The 27796-nt window shown below is 36.2% G+C and overlaps 1 protein-coding gene across 3 annotated transcripts in view; it reads right to left on the bottom strand.

The window, feature by feature from the left end:
• kcnip2.S (Kv channel interacting protein 2 S homeolog) overlaps positions 1-21868 on the bottom strand; it is a 110075-nt gene extending 88207 nt beyond the window's left edge. The window contains exon 1 of one of the 3 annotated variants that reach the window (XM_041588755.1): positions 21436-21868. In XM_041588755.1, coding sequence (XP_041444689.1) covers positions 21436-21496 — 61 coding nt within the window. In that variant the 5' untranslated portion in view covers positions 21497-21868. The remainder of the gene's footprint in view (positions 1-21435) is intronic. The other 2 variants (XM_041588754.1, XM_041588756.1) reach the window with 2 other exon arrangements.
• Between the last annotated feature and the right edge of the window lie 5928 nt (positions 21869-27796).

Raw genomic sequence — 27796 nt, 5'->3', positions numbered from 1 at the left:
TCCAAAATAATAAGTGTCCCATCCAGCAACATTGACCTAAATGTGCAAAGTAGTTCAGCAGAGCTCAGGGGCATATTTGGTCACTCTGGCATCTTCAGAATCTTCTTCTTTCTTTGCGTTAATTTATGGAGCTATTCGGCTCCAACTACGAATGGGCCAAAAGCTGAATTGTCGTTGTTCACTTCGAGGAGTTACCGAAGCGACCAAAGATGGGGTCCTTGAGCTCCCCTGCGCTACTCTACACATTTAGGTCAGTGTTGCTAGATGGGACACTTAGGGGATTATTTATCAAAATCCGAATTTATCTCACTATTTTAGTAAAACCACACTGACGAAATCTGCATGGACTCATTTTTTCTATGAAAAAATGGTGGGTTCCCCTTTAAAAGTCCAACGAGAAAAAAACGGACTTTGATAAATAACCCCCTTATTCTTGTAGAACACGATGTGGGAAGGAAGCAGGAAGAAGGGCCAGTGGAGAAGGTGAATGGGGGCTTTTTGCTGTAGGGGGGGTTTAGTTATCCTTTAATACAGACAGAATGAATGTCAATAAACAAATCCTTAAGTGGGTCTGTAACCTGCAAACACCAATTGGAAGTGACCTAGACTGTTTGCTTAAATGATAACTAAAATGTTTTCCAAAAACACCATGATCTCTGGGCCTCCGTAGGCATTTGCAAGGTTGGTTTATTCTTATTAAGTGCATTCAAGTCTGTTCTACTGCTAGTGACCATATAAATAGTGACCATATGGTATGTCTCCAGAATGTCCTCTCTTCTATTTAGGTTTTCTGGCTCTTCAGTGACATGGTACTGATTGTTGTGAGCCAGTCTATCCAAATTGGTTGGTCTCTTCAACTTCCAATCATTATTGTCTTTTCCAACTTAGTAGATGTTCTCATAACATGACAGCTTCAGCCTTTGTAGGCTCATGTTCCTATAAATGTTGCTTCTTTTATAATATGTCTAAGCATACCGTTCAAAAAGTATGGTAAATATTATACAGCCTTGTCTAATTCATTTGCCAGTCTGAATTCAGTCAGTTTTTTTCAGGCCTGTGGCTTCTTGTCCAGTGTAGTAGTTCCTCATGAAAACAATGACATGCTCAAGAATATCAGTTTTCCTGAGGGCATTCCAGGAAGAGTAAACACAACTGAACACAATGGAAGGCTGTACTGTAGTCAATGATGCACGTCTTAACTTACTTTTAGTTCTTTATAGCTTTTTTTGATGATCTATAATGTGTCAGCCATATTATCTCTTGTTTCTTTGCCTTTCCTTAATATGGCATGTATCAGGCAATTTTTTTCAGTGTAGATATCTAGGGGCACATTTACTTAGGGTCGAATATCGAGGGTTAATTAACCCTCGATATTCGACTGTCGAAATTAAATCCTTCGACTTATAATATCGAAGTCGAAGGATTTACCGCAATTTGTTCGATCGATTTTAATCCATCGATCGGACGAATTTCCTTCAATCAAAAAAACCTTGGAAAGCCTATGGGGACCTTCCCCATAGGCTAACATTGATGCTCGGTAGGTTTTAGGTGGCGAAGTAGGTAGTCAAAGTTTTTTTTTAAAGAGACAGTACTTCGACTATCGAATGGTCGAATAGTCAAACGATTTTTAGTTTGAATCGTTCGAAGTCTTAGTCGAAGGTCGAAGTAGCCAATTTGATGGTCGAAGTAGCCAAAAAAACACTTCGAAATTCGACGTTTTTTTTATTCTATTCCTTCCCTCGAGCTAAGTAAATGTGCCCCTCAGATATTTCCAGTAATATAGATGAGAACTGGTGCATCTACAATTTAGGGAGATTATAGGTTTAATTTGGCTCTTGCGATGCCTGTACACTCATTTAGCACTGACAAGGGCCAGCATAGTCAGTTTTATATTACCTGTAAATGATAATCGAACTGACCCAGGTAAACTTTACAAGAAATTCCTATGTAAATGGTACAATTGCCAATAAATTCCTATTTGACTTGTCTTGACTCAAGCATGAATTCTACACTGTAGTTTGGTGATATGCATTTGCGGGAGGTAGCCATCATGGTCCTCATTATATTTAATAGGATGTTTTAATATGAAATCAATAAATTATGTAATTTGATTTGATAATTGTGTGCTGCTGTTCTGCTGCATAGGAGTGCATATGGGTATTCTAACCAATATCCAAATAGCTCTATTTGGGGCTTTTTTTAACAGATAAATATGCCATTAGAAATCACATAGGAATGACTAGAGAGTGGTGGAATATCACTGTGATTAGCTCTAATTTCAAATCTGCCCCATGGCTTTAAGCAAATCATTGCGAAGAGCATGAGCAATTAAAATTTGTGGTCTTTGAGTTATTTAACTTTTTAGCAGTCTTGTTGCTAGGTTTCAAATTATCCCAGCAACCATACATTGATTAGAATAGGAGTCTCGACCAGAGGCGGGCCAAGCAACCCCCCCAGCTTTGCACCCTAGGCATGTGCCTACTCGGCCTACTCCTAGTTCCAGCCCTGGTCTGGACTATGAATAGGACAGAGCCTGAACAGACAGACAAGTAATAAAATGTGTAGCCTCACAAAACTTTCGTTTTAGATGGGTCAGTGACCCCCCTCCCCCATTTGAAAACTGGAAAGAGTCAGAAGAAGAAGGCAAATAATTCAAAGTATAAAAAAGAAGGTAAAGGCCAATTGAAAAGTTGCTTAGAATTAGCCATTCTGCTGTCAAATGGTATAGAAGGGAATAGACGGTAAATGGGGGAATATAATAAAAGTTGGTATTGGAAAAACCATTCCTAATGTGAAAAGTTATGCCTTTGCACAAACAAAGTTGGCTTTGCACAAATTTAATAAAGCTTTTGTGAACCCTGAAACTGTTCAGCAACCACTTCCGGCAGTGGAAGAAAGTTTGAAAATGTTATAGTTTGCGCCAATGCAGAGTACATGTAATAAAACTTGAAAAACTGAAAAAGTTGTTTGCTCCGAAAAATTTGCAATGCAATAAGGAAGAAATTTACATTGTGGGTGTGAAATGTTTATTCTTATTGGTGCAAATTGTTATTGTCTTTGCGACTTTTATTATATACCCCCAACAGAGTGTTTGTTTTTCCCAGGAGCAGATTTTTGACAAAAATAAGCTTTTAATTTTTGTCAAAAACTTGCTAGTGTTACAAGGTAATTAAGCACAGGCTCACTCTTTTTTACAGTCATTTGCCCAAACCCGGACTGGCGAAGGCCCATTAATCTGCCCCTAATTGTATCAACAGCATTCATGCAGAAGTGACTACTCTAGGGCATGTCCAATTAAAGTCAAAACTTGATGTAAAAAATGTTGATAGTGGATCTAGGCTCTGGCCAGTTGGAGTTCTTTGATCTTTTTCAAGAGTATTCTTCTGGAAATATCACTCTTCATTAGGGATGAACCGAATCCACTATTTTGGATTTGGCCGAACCCCGAATCCTTCACGATTCATCCCTTTGCACATGCAAATTAGGGATGGGAAGGGGAAAATATTTTTTAGTTCCTTGGTTTCTGACAAAAAGTCACCCAATTTTCTCCCCGCCCCTAATTTGTACTGTATATGTAAATTCGGATTCGGTTCGGCTGTGGCGAATCCGAATTCTGCTGAAAAAGGCAGAATCCCGAACTGAATCCTGGATTCGGTGCATCCCTACTCTGCATAGCAATTTAATAAAGATCGGCCTTTCGAATGCAAAGATATTAATCCCTTTGTAATGGAAGTTGAAGCTATAGCTATGCAGCCCTTTTCTGCTCTATAAAACAAACAAAAGTCTGCCTTGCACTTGAGCACTTCTTTTACAAACCGAAAGCATCTTATAAAATGTAAAAATACGCCTTTTAACAGCCTTGTGAAGTCAACTGAAAATATGCTGAATAATTGTTTTTCTATTTTCACTTTTACCAAACACAGCTTCTATAAATCATTCAACACTGACCTCTTATAATAGTTTTGCTACAAAGCTCAGGACCGTTGTCACTTCAATTTGAAATGGATGTTGAAATTTAACCAATTTTCTATCTTGTTTCTGCATGTTAAATATTTAAAGTATGTGTCTTAAAAGAAAGCCTTCTGATGATTACCAGTTAATTAGCAAGGCACCAGTCAGATTGCTAATTAGGTTACTTCACTGCAGACTGACTTAAAGAGCTTTAAACTTAATTTATTTGATAAACCACTGACAAATGCTTATGTTTTTCAAAGCAGGAAGCTCTCATATCTTGAGCTGGGAGTATAGATATGATTTTTTCTGTGTTTTTTTCTCAGCAACGCTTTTTCTTGGAACCTTTCCTGCTATTTCCATAGTGACGAGTCCACACGAGGAGATTCGGGGATATTTTGTTGCCTGGCGACTAATCGCCTCGTCTTTTGAGCGACAGTGAGGCAACTTCGGGCGACTATAGAAAACGCATCGCCGCATGTGCATTAGCGCAGGCGACTTTACATTGTAGCCATTGGGGAAAAACGCTGAGGCAGTTCAGGGAGATAGTCGCTCAAAAGATGAGGCGATTAGTCGCCAGGCGAAAAAATCTCCTTGTGTGGCCTTACCCTAAGATATATGGAGATAAGTCGACCAGCGACAAATCTCCTCTTCTTCGGGCGACTTATCCCCCCAAACTGCCATCCCATCGGCTAGAATGTAAATCACCGACGGGATGGCATTCTGAATGCTTCGTTTTCTGAAGTTGCCCGAAGTTGCCTTATGAGGAAACTTCGGGCAACTTTGGAAAACGAAGAGCTCCAAGTGCAGACTTATAGACTTATTGAAAACAGCTGTGATTCTACTGTGATTGTTGTGATTTCATTAAGATTTTGGTTTTGGGATTACCAATTTTTTCCTCGAGTTATGAATACTTTGAACTTGAGGTTGGACACATCCTATACATCTCATTTATCAAAATACTTGCTGAGCTGGTTCTCTGCTTACTCTAGAGAGAGAGAGATCATTATATTTTCAAAATTTTTAATGTGAAAATATGTGTTTGTGTGTACTCTTTTGTAAATGAGTATATGTACTGTATGTAATGCCAGCTTCAATATCACATTGTGTATTTTTAAACTAGTCAAGTATAAGCTGGCATTTACATGATCCATGTTTATAATACTGTTAAGAACTTTATTGGATGCTTTAATTAATTATAGCTAAGCATTGCCCTTTCTGAGTGCAGTGCCTTAAAGGGATACTGTCATGGGAAAAAACATTCTTTCAAAATGAATCAGTTAATAGTGCTACTCCAGCAGCCTTTTGCGCTGCAATCCATTTCGCAAAAGAGTAAAAAGATTTTTTTTTATTCAATTTTGAAATCTGACATGGGGCTAGACATATTGTCAATTTCCCAGCTGTCCCAAGTCATGTGATTTGTGCTCTGATAAACTTCAATCACTCTTTACTGCTGTACTGCAAGTCGGAGTGATATCACCCCCTCCCTTTTCCCCCCCAGCAGTCAAACAAAAGAACAATGGGAAGGTAACCAGATAACAGCTCCCTAACACAAGATAACAGCTACCTGATAGATCTAAGAACAACAGTCAATAGTAAAAACCCATGTCTCACTGTGACACATTCAGTTATATTGAGAAGGAAAAACAGCAGCCTGCCAGAAAGCATTTCTCTCCTTAAGTGCAGACACAAGTCACATGACCAGGGGCAGCTGGGAAATTGACAAAATGTCTAGCGCCATGCCAGATTTCAAAATTGAATATGCTGGAGCAGCACTATTAACTGATGCGTTTTGAAAAAAACATGTTTTCCGATGACAGGATCCCTTTAATTGCAATAAGCAAATGCAATATGTACTAACTGCTTTGCATTGATATTGTAAGGACTCACCCTGGTGGTCTAGTGGGCAGTGGGGTTCCCTGCCACGTCTCCGGTAGGAAGACGTGGCAGGGAAAAGTTTTTTCTCCTTGAGTTGAATCTCATCCATGAGTTTTCATGTGATAAACCACAAGATAACTTTTTCTGGACCAATGTCTGGTATAAAATCTGTACAATACCCCTTCTGATGTAGATGTAGTTGTTATTATATGTGAGTGGTTGACCAGGTGTGTGATCTACAGTACTTTGGCATTAAATTTGTCTACTGATTCTAATCATGTTCTCAGATCTGTTTTATTGTTGTTTTCCATGCTTGGCTTTCTGTGGGTCAGCTACACTTTAGAAAATGAAGTACATTTCTTCAAATTCTGTTCTTCCCATGCTGTAAGACTGAATAATAAATTCCAATGAGGTCTATTAGGGTTGTAGGCACTTTATGTTGACACACCATGGAAAACAAATTTGCATAGCATGTCGGATAATCTTGGCAACAGAAAATGGTTTCTCTTGAAAAAGAATTTGAGCTCCCTTTATTTTGTTTACATGATGAGCTCTGTCTGTTTGCTGCCCTTTTCAATACACTGTTGAAAATACGTGATAAAGACCATTTAGTGAAGGCCGAATTTTAGTGGTTTTAATACTGCTCCAGGCAGTGATAAAACTGGCATCAATTTTGCCATGACTAGGTGTTAATGCTGGTGGTGTGCCTAGCAAAACAGCTTACGTAGTATAGATGGCATAATAGACAAGAATATATGTTGCGGTTTTCCAAAGTGCATTTTTTATGGTGTTGTGTCTCATGTAATCTACTGTACTTCGACTTTGATTTTGCCTTCTGTTTCAGATTTCTAGGTCTTCCGTTATTCCGTTGAGTTCGTCTTTGATATCTCTTTGTTGTATTAATGGTTCTTTCCTTTTTTTAGTTGTATTAATTACCCTGTCTGTTTCTAGGCCTTCAAACCTGGTCACAGCGGGATAGATGTCCCTTGGTTTCAAGACATTACTTCCTAAACCATCAATTCTTTTAATCTCTTGCGATTGAGTTAAGATTGAATGTTAAGTCAATGGTTCTTCGCGGTCAGAGTCTGAATCGCAGGCTTTGACATTGTGCCTTTCTCCAGGGAGCTACATGCTATCTTGCAAAAGACCCTGTTCTGCTGTTTATTTTTGTAGAAAAAGGAAGCTATATGCTTCCAAGTCAAAACTGTTGTTTTGTTTGTCCTGGCACCCAATACATAGGCATCCATTCAAGGCCTTTGCATGCCACAACACTTTTTTTTTTTTACAAAAATGCATATAATATTTAACTTCATTATTCATTTATTTTAATTCATTTATACTAAAAGCTCCCCAGGAAAAAGATATCAGCTGTTTTTTACTCATATTTTTTCCAGTAATGTTATACTTTAATATTCATCTATTAAACATTTTTAATAAGTCATAGCCAGGGTCTCTGAAGCCGTTGCATATGTGATACAAAGGTGAAAACACAGTTGGGCGCAATTAATCAGCAAGTAGCTTGAACTGTTTATGGTAAGTTAGAAAATAAAAGTAAAATCTGAGTGATTACTCAGGTGCCCGGTGTTAATACAGGTATGGGATCTATTATCCAGAATGTTTGGGACCAGGGGTTTTCTAGATAAGGCATCTCACTGTAATTTGGATTTCCATACTTCTACTTTATTAAAATATAATTTAAATATCAAATAAAGTAATGGGTTTGTTTTTCTCCAACACGGATTAATTATAACTTAATTACAGTCAAGTACAATGTACTGTTTCATTATTAAAGAGAAAAGGGAAATAATTTTGAAAATGTTGAATTATTAGATTAATATGGAGTCTACGATTGATGGCCTTCTTGTAATTCTGAGTTTTCTGGATAATGGGTTTCTGGATCCCAAACCTGGATGAAAACGAATATAGTGTAATAGTTAATAAATGAAACAGGTCAACTATTGGCTTCTACCTACCAACCCTGTCCCAACTGTCCCTATTTTTCAAGGACACTTGAAGAAGTAGAACTTACATCATGTGGAAATAAATGCCTACTAATTTAAACTTTTTGTGTATCCAACTCCAGAATTGAGGTTAGTTAGCAAACTGCAAACCTTCGGATAATAGGTTTGAACTTGGTTTTTAAAAAAGCTGTAAAATGCAAAATTATTAATACTAAACTTCACCAGGTAAAAGTTGTTGAGGTTCTATTGAAGTCAATGAGAGATACGCTGATCTTATTGGACCACTTCTAATCAAATGAGACCTTTACAGGTTTTTTTTATTTTTTTTGCTAGTAAGTTTCTGAGAAGCGTGAAATTCTCGAGGTTTCAATGTATTTGTCTTTTTTGCTGCCACATTGAGCACTTTTTTCGTTTGCGCTTTTTATATTAGAATCTTTAAATAAATTCAATGACATTCGTGGTCATTGTGGGTTTAGTTGTGGTTTCCAAAACAACTAAAATTCGACCTCTTAGATTACCAAATTAATATTGTAATTGTGCATTAAGTCAAAGTGAACTTTCACTAATGTTCATTTCTGCCTAGAGAAACTTCGTTATCGTTAGTACTCTTACGCTTAGGTCAATTTGAATAGGGTGGGTACAAATACTGTAGGTTGCATGGACGTCTTTATTAGAGATGTTAGTGCAAATGCTTAAAGTGGCCACTTATTATTAAAAATGTTCAAGGAAGCAAAATAAAGGCAAAAGAGATCCTCTTTTGTCCTAGACATGAGCCCACCCTAAAACAAATGTGGCGTGTCCCTCAAGTGGTAAAAAAAATGTTAAAACATAAGTTACAACTTTTTTAGACAATCCCACTTAAAAATATGAAAAAATGACAGTGTTTTTTTTATAATTTTTATGACACTTCAGGAAAACAGGATATGATGTCCCTGACGAACGAATTGTCCTCTACGCCTGTTAGTAAATTGGCAAATTTCCTGCGGATTGGATTTCTGGAGAATTTTGCTAGCCACATCCACTTTGCCCTATAGGTAAATCTGCCCCTATGGCTGCAGTGATCCAAAAACATACAGGAAGGTCAACTGGCTTCTGATAAAATGTACTATAGCATATAGCACCTGGAGCAGGGACTGATGTGTATGATGTGTTATGCTGTGGAATATGTTATATTTATATTATATGAGGAGCTCCAAACATTACAATAAAGAACCAAAATCGAAGGAGGCTTATATCTATTATTCTAGCTATTTCCCCTAAGACAAATAGCTGTCTTGCTGGTTTTATTACATCTGTGCATACAGGTTTTGAATAGAGAGCATATATAAAGGTCTCATAAGGTTACTTATTTTTTTTTAATTAAAACTTGAGTGACAAGTAATTGGTTCTTTGATTAACAGTGCTGATCACACTATAAAGTGTACATTGCTGCCAAATCACTGCTATAAGTCTTCAAAGGATTATCAATTATGTTGATGCTGAAACTTTGTCTTACATAGCATGCCGTGTAAAGTGTGAGTTACCAAGCTAAGGTCACCTCTATGGATTTTTTTAAGCAACTCTTAATCCAGAAACCCTTTCTGCTGCCAATAGATCTAAAATGAAGTGACATTTACTAAAGTCGAGTTGGCTTTGCTTTTCTGTTTTATGCAACATAATTCACATATCTGCAGAATTTGCTGGTGTCATCAGTCAGCATTGTATCTATGTCAAAAGCTTTAAAATGGGTTACTGCTCCATTTAAATCAAACAGAAGTATCTATAAATTCAATTTAACAGCTTCTCTTTAAAGTATGTCACTGATGTTTTACTGTAGTCTAACATATATTAATGTGTCTTTAAGGACTCGTAACACAAAAGGAGATGCTTTTTGGCAGTGCACTTTTCATGCAACCAAAACATTCCTTCAAGCCAGGGATTCAAAAATAAGCAGCTGCTTTGAGGCCACTGGGAGCAACTTCCAAAGGGTTGTTGAGCAAGATGAGTGACATGTTGGTTGTGATTGACTGGTAGGGGACATATTGGGGACACTGATTGGGAACATGTTGATTGTGAGCTGGTTGGGGATCACTGAACTAAGAGATATGTTGAAAATGAACCGTTTACAGTATTTGTAGAGCCTGTTTGTATGGATAAAAACTTTAAAATGTAAAAATATATTTATATATTTTACTAATCTTTCAAAAAAAAAAAATCAGGTTTCTTAACATTCACAATTCTAAGAATTATCACACCATTTAAAGTGGAGCTGCCACCCAGACACAAAAATCTGTATAATAAAAGTTCTTTTCAAATTAAACATGAAATCCAATTTCTATTTTTTATTAAAGCATTCATAGCGGTTGTAAGCTCATTTAAAAATCTCAGTTGTCAATCAAATATTGTCTGCCCCTCCTCTAAGCTTTAGGCACAGAGGCGGGGCCATTCTGCACTTCTTTTTCAGAGTGTGAAATCGATTCGAATTTTAGACGTTCAAATTTTTCATAAATAATATACCATTTGAAATATTAGTTTGTGAATAAAATCTAATTTGTTTGAAAAAAATCACATTGTAATAAAATTCAACCTTTGATAAATAACCCCCATATAGTGTAGTTCACATTTCTTGGATTTTAAATTCAGATTTTTACTGTCAACAATATTTTGTCAGAGGAATTATAATGCATGTATAATTCCTATGTGGATATGTCAATGCAAATCAAGGATTCATCTAGACATTTTGACATATTGTTTTATCATGCCATGGTCTGCCCATTTATCTGACATCAGTCTCTAACATTTACTTCTTTCTTCTTCTTCTTTTAAAATATAGACTCATTTAAAGTATAAATGATTTAGGCCACACCGTTTGTTAATAAAGACCTAAATGATCTAAAAGTCCTGCTGGAAGACAAAAAAAAATGATGTCCATAAAGAATAATGTCAAATCAATCAAATGGTACAAGTATAGCTGTAGCAATTTCCATTTTTGTGTCTGCTGGCTTGCAAACGATGCCAAAAATCAATGAACATCAAAAAGGAAGTCAAGCATCAAGTTCAATTATTTGGTCTAGTAATCAGAGCTAGATCTAGAGGGAAAATATGGGAAATGTTACTATACATGACAAAGCATGTGAAAAAATACAAATGTGTTTATACTGTATGTCTGGCATGTAACCTAGTAGTTTAGGACTTTGCAGCACCACTTATCCTTTTGTTGTTGTGTGACAAAGTGGGCTACTGGTTATACTGTATTTCTGAGCTGAAAAAAAATCACAGAAAGATAAAGGTTTTCCATGCTGTCATTTTGCCGAATTTAACTCCTTTAAAACGTTGTAAGGGGACTAGCCTACATCTAACCTTCCAATTTATTTGGTAATCTGAAATATAAATATACCAAGGGATTCTTTCTGCATAGCAAATTTTTATAGCGTTTTATAAATGTAGCCAATAAAAGAAGATTTCACTTTAAGAATAAGCACAAGCTAACAAAATAAATATTTAGCTATAGCAGTATTTAGCTAAAGAGTATTTGACAAATCCACATATATTATAAAATAGCAGATAATGGGCCAGATTCAATTCAGTGAGAAAAAGGTTCCACGTGAAATGGCATGGATGAGATTCAATTTGAGATGCAATTCAATTCAGAAAAATGTAGAGTTGGGCCCATAAATCTGTGGACCGAGACAACTTTTTTCTAATTTTGGTTCCTTATATTACCACAATAAATTTCAAATGAAACAGATTTACTAAGGTTTGAATTCGAATTTTGGAGTTGAGATTTTTCTTAAAAATTTACAATTTCGAGTTCTAAATTCACCAGTTTGAATTCGATGCAAAAATGACTCCCATAGACTCCAATGGGAGAAAAAAATGTCAGGCGTCAAATTCAAGGGTTTTTTTCAGAGTATGAATTCGATTCGAATTTTAGACTTTCAAATTTAAATAAATAAAAGAAGATTTCACTTTAAGAATAAGCACAAGCTAACAAAATAAATATTTAGCTATAGCAGTATTTAGCTAAAGAGTATTTGACAAATCCACATACATTATAAAATAGCAGATAATGGGCCAGATTCAATTCAGTGAGAAAAAGGTTCATCACGTGAAATGGCATGGATGAGATTCAATTTGAGATGCAATTCAATTCAGAAAAATGTAGAGTTGGGCCCATAAAACTGTGGACCGAGACAACTTTTTTCTAATTTTGGTTCCTTATATTACCACAATAAATTTCAAATGAAACAACTCAGATACAGTTGAACTGCAGGCTTTCAGCTTTAATCCAGTGGGTTGAACAAAATGATTGCATAAAAATGTGAGGAACTAAAGCCTTTTTTTTTTAACACATCACTTTTATGAATTTGGAAAAAAGTTTTTTTTCTCCATAAATTGTTCATGACTTTTCACATGATAAACCATGAGATAACTTTGTCTCACTGAATTGAATCTGGCCCAGTGTTTAAAAAAAAGACACATGTCCATCAAGTTCAATTAGCCTGCCTAACTGCTAGTTGATCCAGAGACAGGCAAATAAATCACCCATTTGAAGCCTCTCCTATTGTCTTAAGAAGGGAAAATTCCTTTCTGCATTCAAGAGGGCAAGGCCAGTCCCTAAAGACTAAGCCACAAGTGGTTAAAATATTATTAAATTATTCATAGAAATCACTAAATTTCTATAAATAATTAGTATTTTTAAATAAAAATTGAATTTTAAAGGACATGTTCACATATCTACATACAGGTGTGGGATCGATTATCCGGAAACTCCCAATTACAGAAATGCTGTCTCCCATAGACTTCATTTTATCCAAATTTTTAATATTGATTTCCCTTTTCTTTGTAATAATAAACTAGTACCTTGTACATGATACAAACTAGGATATTGTTAAACCTTTTTGGAAGCAGAACGAACCTAGCGGGTTTATTTAATGTTTACATGGTTTCTACCAGACTTAAGGTATAGTATAAAGATTCAAATTACAGAAAAGTCCATTATCCAGAAAGCCCCAGGTCCTGAGCATTCTGGATAACAGGTCCCATACCTGTATATATATATCATTTCAGTATGGAATAGATGAACCTATTCTAAGCAACTTATAATAATAATAATAATAATAAGTTGGTCTTTATTATTTATTTTTAATGATTAGCTTTCTTATTCTACCTATTTTAGTTGGGTCACAGCCCCTGGTAGCCAAACAAACTGATTATTCATGAGGATTTAATTCTATTATTATTTTATTTGTTGTTGCTTATGTTTCTTTCCAGGTCCTTACCTACTGATTGTTCCATTCTGACTTGCAAACTGCAGCCTTGTTGCTAGGGTAATCAAGCCCTATAGACTATACAGCAGTTGATATTCTATAGCTGAGAGTTTAAACATTTTATTAATATAAAAAGAATAAAAAAACAAAGACAACTACCGTTTTTAAAGTACAGAAATGTCCAGCATTCTAAAAGTTATTTTCCATTTTTCGCATGCTATGTAAGTATGACTTGTTTTTTTATTTATTTTTTTGTCATTGAAAGACATTTCTGAAAGGATTGCAGGCACAGAATGTTCAATTACATTTAACTGCAGGATGTTTCAGAATATACACTGGCAACGGAATAATTTGTTTGTGGTGCGTTTGCAGTACCATCAGAGAAATATTACACAGTGTGAAATGAATACAAATTTATTTTACTTTATTTTCTGAAATAGTCATAAAATTGTCTACATAATCTACATTTATTATGCTTATTTTGATAAAATATTGAATGAAAGAATATGCAGTCAGATCATCTAAATTGTAACAAAGGTTTTATCCCTGCCAGTTAATAATGGAGCCTCCCTATTATTTTTTAATTATTTGCCAGCTAATAATGGAGTCACCCGATTATTTTTTAAATACATATTTTTTTATTAATGAAATAATAATATCTTGGTCTGCAAAATAATTATCTGCAAAAAAAAATCTCACTTTGAAGACTTTTTTCGGACATTTTGCATTAAAAAATACTTAAAATAGCTTTGGTTAATCTTTTTGGGGAAGATAATGGCTATGTCTGATTTTCACTGAACACAATAGACCAGGTAGGGTTTTATCTAAGATACAGATAAATGGTGGCAGAAAATTGGAGAGATGGAAGCTAACAGGCTGCAATAAATATTCTACTTCCAATAAAACATTTTATAATTTAATGTAATTGGTTCCTTAAGGGTATAAAGAAAACGATCAAAGGGATTATGTAATGATTATTATGGTGTAGTTTTTATTTCTAAATGACACTGTGCTCTACCATTCAAAATTTCACTACTAATCAAACAAGTGTATTTTTTTAGTTGTAATATTGGTGTGTAGGGCCATCTCAGGTCATTTTGCCTGGTCATGTGCTTTCAGAAAGATCCAGGAAAACTGCTTTCAGGCAGGCTATTGTTTCTCCTACTCAATGTAACTGAAGGTGTTGCAGTGGGACATGGATTTTTACTATTGAGTGCTGTTCTTATATCTAACAGGGAGCGGTTATCTGGTTACCTTTCCATTGTTCTGCGGATGGGCTTCTGGGGGGAGAAGGAAGGGGGTGATAACACTCCAACTTGCAGTTCAGCAGTAACTGAAGTTTATCAGAGCACAAGTCACATGACTGGGGGCACATGTGAAACTGACAATATGTCTATATCGAATATCGAAGTCGAAGGATTTTGCACAAATACTTTGATCGAACGATCGAAGGAATAATCGTTCGATCGAACAATTAAATCCTTCGAATCAAAAGTTTCGAAGGATTTTAATCCAACGATCGAAGGATTATCCTTCGTAGGACCTTCCCCATAGGCTAACATTGGGTTCGGTAGCTTTTAGGTGGCGAACTAGGAGGTCGAAGTTTTTTCTTAAAGAGACAGTACTTCGACTATCGAATGGTCGAATGGTCGAACGATTTTTAGTTCGAATCCTTCAATTCGAAGTCGAAGTAGCCCATTCGAAATTCGAAGTATTTTTTCTTCTATTCCTTCACTCGAAGTTAATGAATTGGCCTCTAAAAGTTCTAACATGAATGTTTTAATGTTTTAATAATTTGGGTTTCATGTGTAATTTGAAAAGGACTTTTGTTACACAACTTTTCATGTCTGGGCGACAGATCCCCATTAACATAAATCCAGGGACAGAATGCCAAACTCCGATCAATCTAAAGAAATATTCAACATCGTATTTTTCACTGGAGTAAAGTAATAAAAAGGCATTTACTGGTCTGTTTGAAAGCAAACACCTGATTCATTCCTATGGGTTGCAAATCTTTGCTTATGTTATTACAGCACCTTGTGCACAATGTTCTTTTCTATGCAGAACAATGAGAATGGTGCTAATTATGTGTATTTTTGTACAACAGTGTGAATGCCTCTGGTATTTGTCATTTAACATAAATATAAATTGGTTATCACTATATCCCTTTTCCAGATCACACTCGTATGTCATGACTTGTTCTCATTTATGGTTACTGGCAAAAGAGTCCCAGCATTCTGTCTGTGGGGTTTTCATAGTGTTAAACTGTTTTTCATGTGGATTATATATTTTTCTAAATTCTAGAAGACGTTATGTATGCGTTTTAAAGTTAATTTTGTAGACAAGTCCAAGGTTTCTGTTCTGATATAACAATGCACAACTTCTACCATAAATTATTGGTACATTCCCTTAAAGCTACAATTAAGTCATTCCTGCAGATGTTCATGAACTCAAACCCATTATTATCTGGCGTATATAACTGTTATTTGCTTTGTTCTGACATTTTCAGTCTTCTAGTTCAACAGATAAACTTCCAAATGTATCCAATTTATCAAAGTCCGAATTTATATCAATATTTTCTGCTACAAACTCAGATCAAATCCAAATCCAATCGTACGAAAGTTATGTCCGACCAAAACTAGTGACAGTCTCCCTCTGAAAATCGTACGATCGGCAATATATGCAGAGATATTATCGGCCGCCGACAGAAATCTTTTAACCTGTCCGATCGACAAAACGACTGATGTAGGGACTCTCCACACACGGTCCGAAAATCGTATGAATTCTCGATTCGTAGATCAGATCTTTGCGTCTATGGCCAGCTTAAGACACACACACACATAAAGTATATATATATATATATATATATATATATATATATATATATATATATATATATATATATATATATATATATATATATAACAATAGAATGCTGATGCACACCAGGGTTTTTCTTTCAAAATTTACTTCTTTATTTGATCGACGTTTCGGTCCACGTCTGGGACCTTTAGCAAGGTCTTGATAAAGGTCCCAGACGTGGACCGAAACGTCGATCAAATAAAGAAGTAAATTTTGAAAGAAAAACCCTGGTGTGCATCAGCATTCTATTGTTATATAAGCCGTCCTGTCTTGCACCCAGGTGAAAGCTTTTTTGAAGTGTGTGCTCAAGCCTTTACACATATATATATATATATATATATATATATATATATATATATATATATATATATATATATATATATATATATATATATATATATATATATATATTAGTTGTATGTATGAGGCAGATTTATCAAAGGTCGGGGTGAATTTTCGAATTAAAAAATTAAAATTTTGAGCTATTTTTTGTGTACTTCGACTAGGGAATAGTCCAAATTTGATTCAAATTTGAAAAAAATTCTAAAACTCAAATATCAAAATTTATCATGTATTGTCTCTTTAAAAATTCGACTTCGTCCATTCGCCATCTAAAACCTGCCAAATTGCTGTTTTAGCCTATGGGGGACCTCCTACAAAACTATTTGGAGTCAATTGGTGAAAAATCTAATTTTTTTTGAACTTCGAATTGAATTAGATCAAATGCGCTATTACTTCGATTCGTATGATTTAAATTTGGTTGAATACGGACATATTAGATCGAAAACCGACCTTGACCCTTGATAAATATGAGGGGATTGAGATTGTAGCCTCTATGTTTATAGGTCAAAATCAAATTAATTTAGGACACTTTGAATTGACATATATTGTAGGTATGGGATCTATATTCTCTCTGGATGTCACAACTGTCTTTTTTTTTACTCAGCATTTGCAAAACAGAACAGAACGGAACAATTTTTTTTACTCATCCCTCTCTTTAATTTGCCACTTTCTCTTTATCATCAAGTCCTGTCCCTTTTACATGCATTAAAAAAACTTGATCTTAATTCAGAGCAGGTGCCACCAAAAATCTAGCTCTTGCCCTTATAGTATCTAATCTAGACAAATATAAGCTCCTGTTATCTTGCTCTCTACTTTACTACACATAGGGGCACATTTACTAAGGGTCGAAGTGAATTCAAAGTGAATTTTCGAATTGAAAAACTTCGAATTTCGAAGTAATTTCTGGGTAATTAGACCATCGAATAGGCCAAATTCGACTTTGACTTCAAATCAAATTGAAAATACTAAGTATTGTCTCTTTAAAAAACTTCGACTTCGACACTGCGCCACCTTAAACTTGCCGAATTGCTATGTTAGCCAATGGGGACCTCCTAGAACCCATAGCCAACATTTGGCTAAGTTTTTAGAAGTCAAAGTTTTTTTTTTGAAAATCGTTCGATCAATCGATTGAATCGTTAGAATTGTTTGATTCGAGCGATTTCTACGATCGATCAAATGGTTTTAATCGAAAACAGCTACATTTAAACATTTTTCAATTCGATGGTCAAATTTAGAAGTTTTAGCACTTTGAAATTCGACCCTTAAGGTGGCCATAGATGCAAAGATCTGCTCGTTTGGCAACATCGCCAAACGAGCGGATCTTTCCCCGATATGCCATTAACAAACATGGCTATATCGGGTGTAATCTGATTGTTCGGCCGCATGGCCGAACGATCCGATTACGATGTGCCCTGGGTTCCAGCGGGATCGGTCGGGTCAAAATCAAACCTGACCGATCGACCAAACGACCGATCTCCGCCGGACGAAAGAAGTCGGGACACGCCACACACGATCCGAAAATCGTACGAATCGAGGATTCGTACGATCGGATCTGTGTGTCTATGGCCACCTTTAGTAAATGTGCCCCTAAGCGCCAGATTTATCAAGGGTCGAATTTCTAATTTGAAAAACTTTGAAATTCGAATTCAAAAAGACCAACCGAAATTAAATCAAAGGTTTTTTTTGGACGAATAGGTCCATTTTCGATCGGATTCGAATCGTATGAATCCAAGTAATAGCGAATTCGAATCGCACGATTCAAAGTTTTCCCCCCAAAAAAACTTAGATTTTTCAAAGTCCACCAATTGACTCCGGATAGGTTCTAGGAGGTCCCCCACAGGCTAAAACAGTGATTCGGCGGGTTTTATATGGTGAATAGTCGACTTTTATATGGTGAAGTCGAATTTTTAAAGAGACAGTACATGATAAATTTCAAAATTCAAATTTTTTTCAAATTTGAATCGAATTTGGACTATTAGTTGAAGTACACTTCAACTAACTAGCTTGAAATTGGAATTTTTTAATTTGAATTTTGACTTCGACCTTTGATAAATCTGCCCCTTAATAATAAATGCTTTTGCCAGACTCACCTTACCAGCCGTTTATTTTCTACTTCCCTGGTCTCCACACCAATTCCTCAACTAATAACTATTCTATTTACGTTCAAAATTATACACAGCCTTGCTACTCTCTACATTTCTGATCTTCTATCAAAATGCTCTCCAAACCAACCCTTTGGTTCCATCTATGACTCCTATGGCCCTTACTCAATACCTCCTGTAACGCTCATGTTCAATACATTGCCAGAACAGCACCAAATCTCCTATACTTGCTCCCTAAGAATCTGCTCCTCTTTTAATGCTTTCAAACTGACCATTTAAGAAATGTCCAATCCCTTGCTTCATAACAACTTTCAACTTCACCAGCTTTTCCGATAAGCCCTATAATGCAGAACCATGGGTAAGTAGTTAGTTCTGCTGCCTTGCAGTGCTGGTGCTGAGTTCATTTCCAATACGGGCACTATGTGCAAGGGTTTTTTTTTAAAGTATGTATATGTTTATATGCTCTCCCTATGTCTGCATGGGTTTCCTCTAGCTAGTGGCAGGTTAACTGGCTCCAGATCCAATTGTCCCTAATGTGTGTGTGCACCTTAGACTGTAAGCTCCTGATGTGAATGATGAACAATCTTTGTAAAGAGCTGCATAAATGTCACTGCTGTATAAATATAGGATAATAAAAAATGCCCTTCACGTCTCTTCTAGCTCAATTCAGTATAGAGTTTGCTGCTAAACCATTACATTTTGTGTAACGCTGGCAAGCCTATGCTACATGCATCACATTCACTCCCAACCATAGATTGATTGGGATAGGGGGACAGGGCCTGCAACCTGGATTGTTTATGGCTCTTCCATTGTTTCTTTCTGCTTGTTATCCCACATCCCACTATACAGCATTGAGGAAGATTTTGGTCCTTTATAAATAAACTATGATCATCATATAATACACAAAAGCAATGCATATCTTTTAAATGATATCCTTATAAAGTAGTGAGTAGTATATACACTATATATAGTATTATATAGTATTATATAGTATTATATGAGTAGTGATGCCATCAGTTATAAACGGTTAGTAGTGATGTCACAATTGAAAGAGGGTCCTTCTTGACTCAAAACATGTCATGTATTTTGGAATAAAAAGTTGCAGCACAGTACTGTGGATGTTTGTAACCTCCTTCATACAACGTGTACTGGTGAGTAGTGATGCCATTTTTGTCACTTGACTCCCTAAAAATGTTGTATTATAATAAATAAAGTACCTCTTGTTGGAAAATATGAGGATATAAAAAGTAACTTCAGAGTTTCATGACCTGTATAAAAGCACTCGGCCTTGGGCCTCATTCTTTTATTTGGTCATGGAACTCCTCGGTGACTTATAATATCCTTAGAATACACAAAAGCCATGAATATCCTGTAAATTATATCCTTATAAACGGTGAGTTCTGATGTCATCAGTTATAAACGGTGAGTTCTGATGTCATTTCTGTCACATGACGCACTGAAACTTATAATAAATAAAGTACCCCCAGTTGCAAAATATGAGGATATTATAAGTTACCTCGGAGTTCCATGACCTGTATAAAAACACTCGGCCTTCGGCCTTGTGCTTTTATATGCTCATGAAACTCCTCGGTAACTTATAATATCCTTATATTTTACAAGAGGGGGTACTTTATTCACTATATATTTTACAATAAGGGGTACTTTATTTACTATATAATAATAATCTTGGTATCCGTTATCTGGAAACCCATTATCCAGAATTACGGAATCTCCCATAGACTCCATTTTATCCAAATAATCCAAATTTTAAAAATGTAGTTCCTTTTTATCTGTAATAATAAAACAGTACCTGGTACTTGATCCCAACTCAGATATAATTAATCCTTATTGGAACCAAAAGCAGCCTATTGGGTTTATTTAATGTTTAAAGGATTTTCTAGTAGAGTTAAGGTATAAAGATCCAAATTATGGAAAAGATCCGTTATCAGGAAGACCCCCAGGTCCCGAGCATTCCGGATAACAGGTCCCATACCTGTATTAACCACACTGGGCATATTTTATTATTTTAACAAGTGATTAAGTGGTGTTAGATTTTTCTGTATATTATATATACCGTATATATATTTAGCAGAAAACCAAACACACAGTGAAAAAAGAAATAATAAAAATATTGTGCTTTAGTTGTAGTAGACAGTGGCTCTACCAAACCATATCAAAACATTATGCGCAACAGGCACCTTTGCCTGACAGAATTGTATTCCTTACATGCCGCTGACTTCACATCAGGCACTACAGTGATGGAAGCAACAGTTTCCAGAACAAAACATTATTTTTGTTTGTCAAATGATGCTAGCAAAAAAAAAAAAGAAAAAAAAATCTTAATCTTGACTATCCCCTTTATATTTAAACATCTGCATTAAATGTCCTGTTTTTTGTGGGAGGGCACAGGCCATAAATACATATTTTAACACCTTATAATGAGGATTTGGAAAAGGAAGTGGCTGTGAATTCAGCGGATTAGGATTCTATAAAAGCTACTAAATAATTCCTCTTGGGTTTAATACACTTCAGATTACCCTTTTCTCTCAGCCATTACCCTTTTCCTGAAAAAAAAACCCATTATTATTATTTTCATGATTTTAATTTCACGCTGTGGCAATGTTTGATTTATGAATAAAAAAAGCAAAACAAAATAAGAAAAACACATACACCTTGCAAAGAACCATTCAGTCAAGGCTACGTATCCGTTCCCTATGCCATGTTTGTTTTTAATGTAATAATGTTCTGTGTTGTTTATGAGAGCTTATTGTTATGGAGTTGTGCGGCTGTTGTGCTCAGGGTTTGTTGGATTGTGTTCTTGCAGATTTGTGCAACATGTACCAGCCCTCCCCTTTCATCCTTGCAAATTAAAGCCTGCACTGTGCATAGAAGGGAGCATTGCAGTACAACACAGCCTTTCTCTAAAACCTGCTGCATTTCTGTGTTCCTTAGCAGAAACCTGTGCAGCAAGTGGGAGCAGCAGCAGGGGTTAATACTAGGCTGGCTAGAGACTGCACATGGTTACACAGAGATTCAGTGGCTTTCATGTCAGACGTTTCTTTTCTTTTGAGAAGAAGGAAATGTTCTTACCTTTTGAGGGTCTTCTTTGTTTAGTCTGCAAGGAGGAGAGTGTGCCCATCACTGCACCCATGTCGAAAGGATACTTGTGTCACTTCTTTTTTAAAAAAAAATAATCTCCCTCAAATACAATTCAGGGGTTGAAATAACAACTCCAGGAGAAAAAGCACAAGGAAGACTGCAGCTCTGATTTCCGCCAGCGTTATGCACTGAGATTTTCTTTTACCCTCTCCCCCTCTCTCTCTCTCTCTCTCGCTCTTCCTCAATCAACACACACACACACACACACACACACACACATGTACTGACTCACAACCTTCACAGTTATTATTCAAAGAGGCTCCCCATCAAAATTGAAATGCTAGGCAGATTCCCTTAGACGAGGGCTGGCAGCAGATTGCATCAGAACATCTCCTGGAGCACATCCACATAAACACACAGGATTGGGTTTCTTTTCTTCTGTTCATTGATGACTATATATATATATAAAAAAAATACAAGAGTGTGGAGAATAAAAGAAGCACATGAATGCATTGGTGCTGGTGTGAATGCACTAAACTGCACATCTGTAGGCACAGCGTGGGTCCCATGGGATAAAAGGGGAACCTGCATTGGGTACCAATAACGAAAAGGAATAGAAAAACGGTCTTAGGAAATGGAAGCAGAGTAAATCACAGGAATGTGCAGTCCATTTGCACAGATTCATTTACATATTGATTGCGTCAGGCAACATATAAGCTTATTTGTCTCAACAGACGCATGCATTTTAATTGCAGCGAAAAAAATTTCATGCCCATGCACATACATGTAATTATATTGCCTTTATAAATTTTTGCACACCGCGTATATCTGGCAAACATAGGGTTCCTCCTGATTGAAACTGACTTCTTGTCATTGTTGTCGCAGCCTTGGGCACATCTCTTTCCTGATGCTAAAGAAGCACTAGCACAATTGCATAATTGTAATGGCCATTTGAACATGGAAACAGCTGTGATCAGAATTTTAAGTTATAGTTTCAGGCAAGGCAAGACTTGATAGCTCATTTCACAGCGGATTGCTACTTGGATTATGATAATCCCTTATATAGGCAGCAGTTAAAAACATAAACAAAAAACCTAGAATCCCACACACACTTAGGGGGGTTATTTACTAAACTCTGAATAATGAAAAATTCATGTTTTTTTAAGTATAAAATCCAAATTTTTTGTGAAAAAAAAATCACACATTTTTGGGAACTTATTATAGCCCGAGGATGGAAAAAGTCTGAATCTGAAAATCGGCATCTCAGACCTGTCGAGGTTGCATATAAGTCAATAGGAAAAGTCCAAAAGATATTTTGATCTGCGCTGGGTTTCGTGCAATAATCCGAAGTTTGTAGGCAAAAAGTCAGAAACGTGAAAATTCAAAAAAATTCCGAAAAAAAACTTAAAATTCGTATTTTTCATGATTTTTTTCCAAAAAATTCAGAAAAAAACGTAAAATTCGTATTTTTCATGATTTTTTTCAGATTTTTCCCAGCAAATTTTTTTTTCAGGAAAGTGTATCAATAAATAAGCTGAAAAAACCTGTGCAGGTTGGTCTGAGTTTTGTTTTTTTTTTAGAAAATATTGAGATAAATTCGGACTTAAACCCCATGAAATTGGGGGAAGGGGTTGGAGAATCCTAAAAATAAAGTAATTCTCAATATTGTTGTGTATCTGGGTGGCTAATTAGGAGTTGCGATTTATTATGCAGCATTGGGAAGATACCTGCAACACCCTGTATAAGCAAGGAGCTTGAGTTGCAGAAACCTGCCCCCAAAGTGCTGCAGGGAGCTGGAAACTCCTTGGCGTATGCCAGTAGGGCACTCTAATAAGAAGGAGAATATAGTGATTAATGAGGTACCATGCTATAGTAGTTATGAAAAGGCTTGTTAGTGCAAACTGTCTAGTGTAAATTTCCTTATAAAAAATACATTCATCCTCAGCGAATGGACGGAATGGAAGGAAATCTAGATCTAGACAGAAGTGCCCTCATTGTATGCAGAATGATATATATGATACTCTGTAAGGGGGTTATTTATCAAAGGTCGAATTTTGAAATAATGTAATTTTTTTTAAACTGTAATAAATTCAATTTTTATTCACAATTTGAATAGTATGTTATTAATGAAAAAATTTGAAAGTCTAAATTTTTAATAGTCCCGACCCAAAACCTTGACTTTTATGCAACATTTCATTGGAGTCTATAGGGCATCATTTTTGCTGCAAAACTTACTTTTTACATCTTCAAATAGTTCAAGAGACCTCTGCCATTGACTTCTACATGAACTCGGCAGGTGAGGCGTGATAAATCTCGCATTCAAATTTGAGTTTTTAAATTTGAAATTGTGAGTTTTCACCAAAAAAAAATTAGAAAATTCTAATTTACCATTCAAAACGTAGTAAATCTGCCTTTAAGGGGCAGATTTATCAAGGCTCAAATTTAGAGATGATGGGAGTTTTTTTCAACTCCCATCAGCTTGAAATTTGAATTAAAAAAAAACAACAAAATTTATAAAAAAAATCAAATGTTTTAAATTTATGTAAATTGGCTGTATTTGATCGTTCAAAATCGAATTCAGATTGTATTCAATCGAATTCGATGCAAAGTATTTTCCAAAGTTCACCAAATGACTCCAAATGGGTTTTAGGAAGTCCCCTATAGGCTAAAACAGCAATTCGGCAGGTTTTAGATGGCGAATAGTCGAAGTCAAAGAGACAGAACATGATAAATTTCGATATTCAATTTTTTTTCGAATTCGAATCAAATTTGGACTATTCCCTATGAAAAGTACATTTTAATTAGGTCTAAACTTGAATTTAAAAATTTGATTTCTCAATTCGACCCTTGATAAATCTGCATCCCCAAGTGTTAACAGCATTAAGGAATAGTTGGTAGGTGCTATATTGGTATAACTAAGTATTTGTGTGTGTCACACCAAACAGATTTCCGCCTTCTACCATACTGTGTAATGGGTGTATATTGATAACAATACAATACATGTGTTACAAGTCAATTTTGGTCTGAAAATGCAAATAAGTATTTTTGCCAAAATTGTCACTGCACACACACACTGGGCCAAATCATAATTTTTTTCACCCAGTGGAGAAACCACTGCATAAGACATTGGCTTTATGTTATCTCTGGCTTTGACTCTCTATCTTAAAAAATATCTTTAGCATGTTTTATTCACTTCTTACAGTTTATTCATATAGTTTCAATTGGTTAACACTGTGCTTTACATAGATTGTTCCTGACTCGCATCAGCCCTGCTCAATGGAGATCATCAATCTTTGGTTTCCGATGACTAGGGATGGGCGAATATTTTCGCCTTGTTTCGCCGAAAAAATTACGCCCATAGACTTATATGGCGTTATGCGTCAAAATAAAAAGACGCGCGTGAAAAAAATCAGCAGGAAACTGCATCAGCCTGAGGTTCTTCCAGCGAGCACCATGGTTCGATCCTATTCCGTCATCCTCTTTCTTCGCGCGGCTGCGTATTCGCAGTAGAATGAAAAGCTTAACTTTAATTAAAAAGTCGCCTATTTCGTTCTACTGCGCATGCGTCTGCCCCGGGAAATTTGAAGAAAGAAGAAGCCAGAAGAGGATCCCTCCATGGTGCTCACTGGTATAACCCCGGGCCGGTGCAGTTTTCTGCTGATAGGAGCACCGACCCAGGGTTTCAGGTAAGTAAATACAATCACTTGGGCGTGCCCCCAAGTGCCAACATTTGGCACCCCCAAGCAGGAGTGCTCCACCAATGAGGCGAGTTGAGCCACTCGCCTCAGGTGGCAGCGCCCCCCCCTTCCAAATGTAAAGTCGCTGTGTTCCTCCAAATGAATTTGGGGGGGGGAGAATAACAGGAATAAATTTCATATAGTGTAGTATTTTTAAACACTTTCTTGCTGACCCCCTTTGGTGTCTATTTAAAACAACCGTGCATCACAATTCACACTATAATTGTGTCATCCAATATTTCGTGCCAAACTTAAACTCAAAAAAATTGTAAGGAAAAAATAAAAAATAAAAAATATGAGGGGAAAAAATTGTTTTGTGAATTATTACGTTAAAGTGTAACCTGTAGCCAGTACGTGCAGCCCTTGCTGTTAGTTTTTCACCCTGTGTGCACACGATAATTACGTAACTTTTAAGTGCTGAGTGTGAACACTCTAACCACAATTCAGAGACCGATCGTGCCAGTAGCACTAACAACTCACCAGACGTGAGCTTGAAAGATCAATGATCAAAAAATGCCGACTCCAGCCTCCGCTGGTTCCACCGATTTTGAATTTCAGATTTTCGTAGGCAAGTGCCATGATGCATTGACTGTGTAGAACTGGATGATCTCCGAGACAGACACAGAAGGATTTATTCGTTTTTGCATATATATATATATATATATATATATATATATGAAAGTACTAATATTAACACAGTAATACTGGATGTGCGCTCCCTATTTTACTATCTGACGTGTCCCCAGCATTTAGCGCTACAGAAGCCGAAGAGGGAACGCCTAACAGCTATGAACGAGGAAGCCAACAATAGAACGGGGCGCCAAGAGGGACAAACTCCTGTTGCCCGGGGCGGCAAAAATTCCGCTCCTGGTAACTAAGAGGCGAATTTCCGGTTTTCAACCTTGAAATTTCTAGTGCAGAGAGCACAATTGCAATCTCTGCACTAGCGACGTGCACCGCCCGACCCCCTCCAGTGCTGAAAAGGTGAGTGCCGTGAGGAGGGGTGGGGGCGGCAAAGGAAGGAGGCGAAGAGGCAAGGATCACCGCTGCCCCCAAGTGCAAGACAACTTTCCTTCCCCTTTAAAGACAGCTGTTACAATTGATACAGTAGTTGCTAATATGCTGAGAAATGTATCAACTAATGGAGCAAACTGTAACAGTTCAGAATCTGCACCTGGATTGCTGAGCGGCCAGACTGAGACACCAGAGACAGGAACTTGAAACTTACATTTTGGAAAAACCGTAAAAAGTAAAAGATGGACAGCAACTGAAAAAAAGTCTTTATTTCTGGTGAACAATCTGAAAAAAACTCAACTGAAAAGTGTTTGGAAGATGAACAACCCCTTTAACCTGCCTGTAGGTTTTTGGTGTATGGGAAGAAACTGGAGAATTCAGAAGACACAGGGAAAAATCCTTTCAAGCTCCCAGATGAGAACGGAGCTCAGGGCCCCTACACTGCAAGACAGCAGTAGTAAACACTGAGTCACCATGCCCCAGAAGTACAGTATTTCAGAGATTATTTAGCCATAAATCAGTTCTCACATCTGTTCTCTCTCTCTCTTTGCGATAAATAATAGAAATAGCATTGTTTTAACTATGACCATTTATATACTGTATGGTCGACAAAGAACAGAATATCCCCTTTTAACACCATTCTGATATTATTCAACGGCCCAGCAGCAAAGTATTTACTGCAATAGACTTGTGGTCTCTGTGTACCACATTATTTGAGTAACTGAGTGATAATTTAGTGGAATATTTGTGTAAAATGAATGATTATAAAAAATATGTTACTGTTGGAAACATTTATGACCTGCTATACAGGCGGTGTATTTTTTTTGCAGGGATCTAAGTGACCATAAAAGATTCTATGGACTATTTTGGGATCTCTACATTTCACAGTGTTTGTGTAAACATATGCCAAGTAGCATCCAAGTATTCACAAGACCCATGAAATTCATATTGATATTGTTTTGTAGCCCAGAATTTAATCCTGTAAAATGCAACTCCGATTTCCAAGATTTTGTAAAAAGGTCTAAATTTAGCAAATATTAGTTTTACTGGAAACATATATTCCTAGTTATGTACGTGGTTTATATGTTATTATTATATATTTATCAGGGATCAAATTTCGAATTGAAAAAACTTCGAAATTCGAATTCAAAAAGACCAACCAAAATCAAGTCAAAATTTTTTTTGGGTCAAATAAGTTCGTTTTCAATCGAATAGGTCCGCATTCGATCGAATTCGATGTTTTTCCCAAAAAAACCTTAGATTTTTTCAAAGTCCACCAATTGACTCGAAATAGGTTCTAGGAGGTCCCCCATAGGCTAAAACAGCAATTAAGTAGGTTTTAGATGGCGAATGGTAGAAGTTGAATTTTTAAAGAGACAGTACAATTTTAAAATTTTTTGCAAATTCTAATCAAATTTGGTCGAAGTACACATAAACAGCTTGAAATTCGAATTTTTTCAATTTGAAAATTCACCTCAACCTAATATGTATGCTGTGTGTTGTCTGTATGGTGAAGCCATGAAAATTTGTACTTGCATTTACATCACCGAAAGTCGCCGACCTTCTTAAATTTTATACATTCGTTGATTAGTTAGCATGAG

The sequence above is a fragment of the Xenopus laevis genome, chromosome 3S, assembly GCF_017654675.1.
Source record: "Xenopus laevis strain J_2021 chromosome 3S, Xenopus_laevis_v10.1, whole genome shotgun sequence".
Classification (NCBI taxonomy): Eukaryota; Metazoa; Chordata; class Amphibia; order Anura; family Pipidae; genus Xenopus; species Xenopus laevis.
This window is presented reverse-complemented; position numbering and strand designations above follow the sequence as displayed.